Source organism: Notothenia rossii, assembly GCF_949606895.1.
Source record: "Notothenia rossii genome assembly, chromosome: 4".
Classification (NCBI taxonomy): domain Eukaryota; kingdom Metazoa; phylum Chordata; class Actinopteri; order Perciformes; family Nototheniidae; genus Notothenia; species Notothenia rossii.
In genome coordinates this window covers 75,072,341-75,082,575 of record NC_136902.1, presented here as the reverse complement: position 1 = coordinate 75,082,575, position 10,235 = coordinate 75,072,341, and the positions used below count along the sequence as shown (strand labels likewise).

General features: G+C 38.2%; 1 protein-coding gene across 1 annotated transcript; it reads left to right on the top strand.

The window, feature by feature from the left end:
* Positions 1-4,165: 4,165 nt before the first annotated feature.
* LOC307034919 (extracellular calcium-sensing receptor-like) lies at positions 4,166-7,188 on the top strand (the record flags this gene model as incomplete). Its single annotated transcript, XM_079673843.1, has 6 exons — positions 4,166-4,203; positions 4,334-4,619; positions 4,727-5,551; positions 5,672-5,887; positions 5,977-6,100; positions 6,284-7,188. The coding sequence occupies 6 exons, from the start codon at positions 4,166-4,168 to the stop codon at positions 7,186-7,188; spliced, it is 2,394 nt and encodes a 797-aa protein (XP_079529969.1).
* Positions 7,189-10,235: the final 3,047 nt, after the last annotated feature.

Sequence of the window (10,235 nt, the reverse complement as noted above, 5' to 3'; positions counted from 1 at the left end):
TACTGGGCTTACACCAAAAGATTTTCACAGTCACAGACTAAAAACTGAAAGGGTAGCATAAGGGTTCTTCCCGTTAGTCTCGTCCCACCCCTAGTCATGACATAACTTCTGTTGTGATTTGACACTATAATGAATAAAGATTGATTGATATAGCTGTCAACTTTAGTCCTTGAGTTCATAGTTAAGTGCTTCATTTGTTAACTGCTATCATGGAATATGACTCTCCTTTGTAGTATGCATGAGAGAAGATGCCGCAAGTTTAGTGGACTTCTATGTAGTGTCCGCTGAAAATGAGGCTGGTCTGGACAGAAAATGCCAGGGCTGAATTTTTGTCCCAGTCCACCCCTGCATAGCTCTGCCTCTCAATAGTGCGTATCCAATCAAAAGACGTGCACGTGCTAACGTCATCGTACGCCTGCTAGCTGGCCCGTTGTCGCCAACTCAAAATCTGATTGGTTAACGCCACAGTTTTGTTTCCGTTCACTTTAATCTACAGGAGCCCGCACTGTTGATTCTGAAGGCCTAAGGGCAGATTTCTTGGACCCTGGCAACACATTATGGCTGAAATATGATTGGATAAAAGCTCTAACATAAAGGCCAACCCTCCAAATCTCGTTCTGAGGCTGGAAGCAGCGCAACCAAGAGGAAAGCTATGAAATGAAGAGAATAGACTACAGGGAATAATTTAATACATATTTGTGGAAAAAATATATCAAAATTTAATTTATATTCTGATGATGTTTAGGCCAGCAGAGAAGGCCTTGCTGGCCCTGACGGCCCACCACTGTAAATATCATACAATTGGTATCAGTAAAATGTATAATCTACAATAAAATCTTGTTTAAAATTGTGTTACGATGTCTAAAGTTACTGATAAGTCACATGTTTCCTGCCTGGCCTTGCCCTTGGCATTAGTTTATCATTACGGGGCGCTGCCCCCGAGCCAAACAGCAGCAACCAGCACGTTGCAAAAGTCTCAATAGTAAACTGTGCCGCCGAAACATAATTTCAGCCAATCAGCGCCGTCAAATATTTTGGTCACAAGAGCGCTCATGTTGGCGCCAACGTTGCTTACGTGCGTTGACGTGAGTTGTTTTTTAGACTCGTGAGGAACTGGGGTAGTATCTATAGTAACGCAGTGTAGGCGGAGCCGTGACGTCATCTTCAATGAGCTCCCCAGAAAAACAACACAGCCGTTAGCTCTTAGCACTCAGAGCTCACAGCTCTTCATATCTGTTCAGAAACTAGAGAAAAGTTAAACAAGTACAAACCACATACTGTCTGTGTCATGGCGAATACATTCGCTGGTTTATTTATGTCTGTATAGGCCATTGTTGTGAGTGTGGACGGTCGGAGCATTTACAACGTTAGCTTAGCCAAATCTCCATTAGAAAACACGCATTTTAAAAGGTTTTTCGCCTGCCGTCTGTCTGCAGACTTGTCAAAGCCTTAATTCATGGTTTTTACTATCCGGTATCAGCATGTTTTACTTCGGCATCATTTTGAAACGTGTATTACAATTAAATCACGGTCAAATATGTTCATCTTGTTGTAGTTGTAGCCCCCTTGACAACGATTCTCTATAGTTTAGACTGCGGTCAAGCCAGCCTCCACTCGGAAAAACCTAGTGAAGCCAGCCCTCACGTGATATTGCGGTGCGCGAATATCCTATGCATTACGGTAGAGTAAAAAAAAAATCCTCCCTCTGTGTTTAGAGAGAATAAAACAAAAACGGTCAAGTATCAAAGACTCATTTCACTTCAGGGTGGTAGCAGGACATCCCATCTAGTCACTCAGAAAAAATCAGGACATTCTGATGTACAGTTTCAAAATAAAAGACCTTTGAAGTCTCATATATGAGCTATCATCCCTGTTTTTAGATGAGAATAAAACAAAAACTGTCCAGTATCATATATCCATCTCAATCCAGGGTGATAGCAGGACACCCCATGTAGTCACTCAGAAAAAATCAGGACATTCTGATGTACAGTTTCAAAATAAAATACCTTTGGGGACAGGGATGATAGCTCATATATGAGACTTCAAAGGTCTTTTATTTTGAAACTCTACATCAGAATGTCCTGATTTTTTTTTTTTCACATGGATTTTAGTATACCATTGAATAATGACTGAATACATAAGCTTAAGCAACAAAACATTGTTTATTTTTTTCAAGGTGGCACTTAACCAAGACCAACAGAAAAGTGCAATTTTTGCCATAAAGTGTAGCAATAGCATATTTAGGAATATAATACATTTCAGAGATTCAGGTAGCCTATAGGTAGGTAGACCTTCTGTAAACTATAACACTTTGTTTTTTAAGTAAAACACAATACTTTCAAGTACATTCAGAACATTGGAAACCCTGACTATTAGAAAACATCTCTCTGATGCTTCAGAGGCCACAACAGACTTTGTTGATTTACCAACAGTTGATTTAAAAAATCTAATCAATTTCAGTCCAACTCTCTCAATAACCTTGGCCAAAACAATAAACAGTTCAACATAAAGTGCCAGTTGCACCAACAATGTAATAAATAGTTCAACATAAAGTGTACCATTTAAAATAAAATAAAAAAGTGCCAGTGATTGACCTGAATCCCTCCTATTCTTCCAATATCCTGATGAAAGATAAAATCTCTCTGTTGCATAGGCCACTGTTTGATCAACGCGAATTGGGTGTGGGTCCTTGTACTCCGAGTCGGGCTAACGTCCACGCTAGCTGCTATATGTTTTGCATTGAGGTGATACTTGAGGCTTGATGTGCTGCGGTGATATGCGAACTCCTTTTTGCATAATTTGCAAACAACCGTGCTCTTATTGACGCTTCCATCCGTCCGTTTTTTAAAACAAAATGTCCCATCCACGGGGCCAACCAAAGCGGTCTCATCAGCTTCTTCGTTCATGTTTGACTATTGTTCACTGTGGTTTGTTGTTGTCTGAAGTAATGAACGTTAGTTGGTGCTCCAGTATAATCGGTACCCCTGAAACTCATCCAGTGAGAAAGGTTCCGCGGTGCAAAAATAAGTGCGATTAAAATGCGTGAATTTTTTTAACACGTTAATTTTTGTGTAATTAATTAATCTTAATTAACGCGTTAAAGTCCCGGCCCTAATTATAACATTTAAATTATAAATTCTGATGTACAGTTTCAAAATAAAATACCTTTGGGGACAGGCATGATAGCTCATATATGAGACTTCAAAGGTCTTTTATTTTGAAACTCTACATCAGAATGTCCAGATTTTTTCTGAGTGACTACATGGGGTGTCCTGCTATCAACCTGGAGTGAGATGGATCTTTGAAACTGGACAGTCTTTGTTTTTATTCTCATCCAAAAACAGGGATGATAGCTCATATATGAGACTTGAAAGGTCTTTTATTTTGAAACTCTACATCAGAATGTCCTGATTTTTTTCTGAGTGACTAGATGGGATGTCCTGCTATCACCCTGAAGTGAAATGAGTCTTTGATACAAAACAGTTTTTGTTTTATTCTCATCTAAACACAGAGGGATGATTTTTTTTTTTACTCTACCGTAATGCATAGGATATTCGCGCACCGCAATATCACGTGAGGGCTGGCTTGACTAGGTTTTCCCGAGTGGAGTCTGGCTTGACCGCAGTTAGTTTAGCATACTCAGCCCGACTCAGCCTGGTTGTTCCCGGCCCTAGAACCACGATTTTATGGGGCCATTACATCACCAGAAGTCCCAATTTAAGGGGTAATTTCTCCCAAAAAAAATGTTTTTACTCACTATATCAACAACAGCCCCACCACAAATATTTTCCACCAGCCGCCACTGTTGCATAGTGTCTGTCCTGAATATAGCCGTCACCTTTCCCTGTTGTTCTAATCTTAACCAGTTATGATTGCTGAGCCCCGTGGGAAATAAATTAACCTTTTATGAAAAGAGAGCATGCAGAGTCGCCTTTATCAGACCCAGTTGTTATAGGAGCTTGTCTTCATCTCCATCAAATGATTTCAAGCAAACATGCATAAGATGTTGATAGCTAGGATTTTAGCTCTGTATTTGTTTTACCTGAACAGGGTTTCTGGCTGTGAACGTTTCAACAGGTTTGACATGCCCGGTTTGTTTAAGCAGGGAGACATAATGATTGGGGGTATTTTCCCAATATTTAACAAAGAAATAGTAACCACTTCAATGTTCACGAGCGAGCCACCTGGAGCGAAGTGTGCAGGGTAAGTTGTAATACATTTTTGATTTATTTCATCCTGCTAGCTTTCTACTTTTATCTTACAAATGTCTAGCACATGTACAGCTGCAGCTCTGGATTTTCACAATCTATTTCAATCTCTAAAATCTTTTTAGATTTGACCTGCGAGCTTATCGATGGACTCAAGTAATGATATTTGCGATTGAAGAAATAAACAAAGATCCTGCTCTCCTGCCAAATATATCTCTCGGCTATTGGATCCTTAATTCTTGTTCATCTCCCACAAATACTTTACGTGCTGCACTAACACTGGCTAGTGGAACAGAGGACACAGAAATGAATTCATCATGTCCTCCAGCTATATCTGCCCTCATAGCAGAGGCAGGATCATCTCAGTCGTTAGCTATAGCTGGAGCTCTTGGGCCATTTCAAGTACCAATAGTAAGAGAATCAATTATATGTTTACTATGTTAGTATTGTGTGGAATGTAATGTTTGTGTAGTGCTTGTCTTTTGGCTTTTTGTTCAGACTGTTGGTGTTCTTTTTAGGTGAGTTACTTCTCAACATGTGCTTGTCTGAGTGACAGAGCTAAATATCCAACTTTCTTTCGGACAATCCCCAGCGACTACTTCCAGGCAAAAGCTTTGGCAGCACTGGTGAAACACTTTGGCTGGCAGTGGATTGGTGCCATACAGTCAGACAATGACTACGGGCTAAATGGAATCCTGGCTTTCACTGAAGAGGTTAAAAAGCTTGGGGTTTGTATTGCATTTGTTGGGAAAATTAAACGTACATACAGTATGGATAAAATTCTGGAGGTTGTGAAAATGATCAAGCAGTCGACTGTCAAAGTCATTCTTGCTTTTGTTCCAGAAAGTGACTTTTACCCTCTGATGAAAGAGGTTGTAAAACAGAACATTACAGGAATACAGTGGGTTGGCAGTGAGGCCTGGATAACAGCAAGTCAACCCTCCACCCATGAAATCTACCAAGCGTTTGGTGGAGCTCTAGGATTTGTTGTGAACAAGATGGCTATTCCAAACCTACGACAATTCCTTACAGGCATTAACCCTTATGATGATCCAAGTGACGCCTTTGTAAAGGTTTTCTGGGAGACTATTGTGGGCTGTCGACCTGTTTTACCCGGGGAAGACGCAGTAACTGATTCAACAAATGAAATTTGCACAGGCTATGAGACATTATTGAATTCCAAGGATTTGTTCTTCAATGTCACACAGCTAAGAGTGTCCTATAATGTGTATAAAGCAGTTTATGCTGTTGCACATGCACTACATCAGTTGGTGTTCTGCCAATCTGTCCGAGAAAGATCAGTGAGGCCATGTTTGAATACATCAGAAATTCAGCTCAAAGAGGTGAGAACAAGAGACAGCCACCCTCTTGCAAATATACAATCATTATACTGTATCTGCATAGAAATAATGTTGTCAATAAGAATGATACATATTTATAAATTATTCTGTTCCCTCTCTAAGGTCACGGATCACCTTCAAAGGGTGAATGTTATCAATCAGTTTGGGGATAATGTGTTTTTTGATAAGAATGGTGATCCTCCTGCTTCTTATGACCTGATTAACTGGCAGCTGAAAGATGGGCAGGTGCAACATGTCACAGTGGGTCATTTTTCCTCTGCTGCTGATAAGGAGCTCAGCATTCAGGAGGAAAGAATTGTGTGGAGGAAAGGGAAAATGGTAAAATAATTGTATCTTATGGCAACAGGTTTAGCGATTGTGTTTGAGATCAAGTCCATAATAGATTTTCAAACGTTTTCTTCCCTCAGGTTCCGACGTCTGTGTGCTCTAATGTTTGTCCAGCCGGAACAAGAAAAGCTCAAATAAAAGGAAAACCCCGCTGCTGCTTTGACTGTATTCCATGTGCTGATGGAACTATAGCCAACTCAACAGGTATCAGATGCATAATTAATGTTTAGAGTATACTATATCATGGTAAGAGTCACTGCATCACTTTGAATTAAGTTGCTTTTATATATATATATAACATTTGCATGTTTTATAAAATGAGTATATCATTTTTGAGAAATGTAAAATCCAAACACATAACTGATTCTTTCTGTTCGTGATCAACAGGTAGAGCTGACTGCACAACCTGTACACAGGAATACTGGTCCAATGAGAGGAAAGATGAGTGCATTCCTAAAATAATTGAGTTCCTTACATACCAAGAGCCGATGGGAATGGCTTTAACTGTTGTATCCCTGCTTGGGGCCTCCCTGTCGCTGGCTTCCATGACGGTCTTTATCCGCTTCAGAGAGACTCCTGTGATAAAGGCCAGCAACTCTGAGCTGAGCTGTTTCCTGTTGTTTTCTCTCTTTTTGTGTTTTCTCTGTCCCCTCACTTTCATCGGCAGACCTACAGTCTGGACATGCATGCTGCGCCACACAGTTTTTGGTGTGACGTTTGCACTTTGTATGTCCTGTGTCATGGGAAAAACTATTGTTGTTGTAACAGCTTTTAAAGCCACATTTCCTGGCAACAAATTAGCAGGAAAGTTTGGTCCTGTACAGCAAAGGATCATAGTTTTTTCCTGCACTTTGATTCAGATTGTAATATGTGTGTTGTGGCTTAACTTAAAACCACCTTTCCCAGACATGGTTTTCAGATACAGCAATAAAAAGATAGTTTTAGAATGTAACACAGGCTCTGAAGCTGCTTTCTATGTAGTGATTGGGTACATAGGGATCCTTGCAATCATTTGTTTGGTCCTGGCATTTCTAGCAAGAAAATTGCCAGATAATTTTAATGAAGCTAAGTATATCACCTTCAGCATGCTGATATTCTGTGCTGTCTGGATAACCTTTATCCCAGCATATGTCAGCTCTCCAGGGAAGTTCACCGTAGCTGTTGAAATATTTGCAATTTTATCCTCAGCATTTGGCCTATTGATTAGCAATTTTGCTCCTAAATGTTACATACTTTTTATCAAGCCAGAAAAAAATACCAAGAAACATATCATGGGAAAAAATGTGGGATAAAATATATAATCTTTTATTTTGAACTCTTAACTTTTATATAATGTATAGTAGGAGTAGTAACACCAGATAAGCATTGTATCATTATACTGAGTTTTCATCAATAGGTCTGATATTTAATCAATCAGTACACATGATGTGAAATTACATATGCACAATACTGTACTGTACAATAGGAGAAAAACCATGGATAGAAAATATGTTGAATGATAATCACTGAATGTATATTATATCAGTTTTTGATAAATTATCATTTTCTAAGAAATGTATTTTTATTTCCCAACAGAGGATTTTCACTGTTTGTATAGGCAAATATTGTGTAAATATACATTTGTAATTGTGCTTTGTGTGATAAGAATGTGATTTGAACATATGCATGTAACATAAATATAATTAATTGTTCATTTGTAGTACTATATGGTAGTACATGTATTTAAAGTTTTCTTTTCTTAAGTATATTTGTCAATAAACAAAAATCAGACATCTGGCTCTGGTAGTAGTTGTGTTTTATTTCCAATCATAATTAAAATAAACATATTTTCTATTTGAACATTGGCAAAATAAATAAAAAGGTATTTTTCTCCTCACTTAAATAATTTACTGTATTTGGTTCAATGAAAATTACAATACATAAATATGACTCTTAACCATGGATGAGATGTGCCCCCCTTATTCTAACAATCTAATCAATTATAACTAGGGCCGGGACTCGATTAAAAAAAATGAATCTAATTAATTAGAGGCTTTGTAATTAATTAATCGAAATTAATCGCATTTTTAATCACATATAAATATTTGACCTGAGAACAGTGAGAAGCAATTTTTTTCCCATGGATTTTAGTATACCATTGAATAATGACTGAATACATAAGCTTAAGCAACAAAACATTGTTTATTTTTTTTTCAAGGTGGTACTTAACCAAGACCAACAGAAAAGTGCAATTTTTGCCATAAAGTGTAGCAATAGCATATTTAGGAATATAGTACATTTCAGAGATTCAGGTAGCCTATAGGTAGGTAGACCTTCTGTAAACTATAACACTTTGTTTTTTAAGTAAAACACAATACTTTCAAGTACATTCAGAACATTGGAAACCCTGACTATTAGAAAACATCTCTCTGATGCTTCAGAGGCCACAACAGACTTTGTTGATTTACCAACAGTTGATTTAAAAAATCTAATCAATTTCAGTCCAACTCTCTCAATAACCTTGGCCAAAACAATAAACAGTTCAACATAAAGTGCCAGTTGCACCAACAATGTCATAAATAGTTCAACATAAAGTGTACCATTTAAAATAAAATAAAAAAGTGCCAGTGATTGACCTCAATCCCTCCTATTCTTCCAATATCCTGATGAAAGATAAAATCTCTCTGTTGCATAGGCCACTGTTTGATCAACGCGAATTGGGTGTGGGTCCTTGTACTCCGAGTCGGGCTAACATCCACGCTAGCTGCTATATGTTTTGCATTGAGGTGATACTTGAGGCTTGATGTGCTGCGGTGATATGCGAATTCCTTTTTGCATAATTTGCAAACAACCGTGCTCTTATTGACGCCGTCCGTTTTTTAAAACAAAATGTCCCATCCACGGGGCCAACCAAAGCGGTCTCATCAGCTTCTTCGTTCATGTTTGACTATTGTTCACTGTGGTTTGTTGTTGTCTGAAGTAATGAACGTTAGTTGGTGCTCCAGTATAATCGGTACCCCTGAAACTCATCCAGTGAGAAAGGTTCCGCGGTGCAAAAATAAGTGCGATTAAAATGCGTTAATTTTTTTAACACGTTAATTTTTGTGTAATTAATTAATCTTAATTAACGCGTTAAAGTCCCGGCCCTAATTATAACATTTAAATTATAAATCAAATTGCAGTTCAAATATACGCAACAATAACTTCTAAAACTGTCAATATTTGGATCATTATGATATCAGATGTTAGTCATTAATCAAAAGTACTTAAGCAGGGTTTGTCTTATTTTATTTCCAGCATGAATCTTAAGTTCTCTGACAACAGAGATATATTTGTTTGAAATTGGTTACTCATACATGTACAATTTTAGCAACACATACGCGTACAGTTAATATTTATCTTTGCATCATATTTGTCTTGCTGTTTTTGTCTGGTTCCAGTACTGCACTTTGGAGCAAAAATGCAAAAAAGGACACCAAAAGCTGAGGCTAAAATAGCAAAAATATGGACGGCCACAGTATATTTCCCAGCTGTGCTCACATAAACTGGAATAAATGTAATCCACACTGCGAAGAATATCCAACCCAGTCTCACAAAAAAACGACGTTGGTCCACGTAGTATTTCTACAAAAACGCCTCTGAAATTGCAAGATCCCTACGTTGTTGTTCACCATTCATTCCAATGGCTGGCGTCTATGTCACGTGATCTTCACATTTCTCCCTGCAGAAAAAAAAAACATGGCGGAACTTCCTTTTATTCTCGGTGTAAAATGCCTATTTTAAGGGTAGTTTGGCCATTAAAATGCGTTTTGATGTCATTTGATGCGAGAAATATGAGTTGTTATTTCAGATTATGTGTGCAGTGATCTTTAGTTTGCTAGTTATTACGAAGATTACTTCAGGAAATTGTGTCTATACAACGTTTTCATTGTTACCAAGGTGGTTGCTAGGGACGCTGCTTTCGATATTATTTCTGTTATGTTGTGTAACTGTTTAATGGTGTTATCTTTATTGCTACCCCCTTCCCCGTCAATGTATAGTGTTGGTCCACAGCGCAAACGTATTAGTTTAACAAAATCCCCATCTAAAATGGTGCCATAGATACTTTATTTTCCCCTGTGCAATTCCAGTCTCACATGTCACATCTCACATCACATCGTCATAAACAAATACCGGAAACAGACCGAAAACACTTTATTCCGAGTGTGCTTGCTTTTCTCTTTGGAGGTCATTACATAACGGCATTGTAATACACGGTTTGGCTGCATTAAATGTTACATATCTGCTGTAATTCTCTATTTATAGAGCCTTGATGAGAAGACTTCTAGACAAACATGAGGAACTGCCGCCAACACTGAAA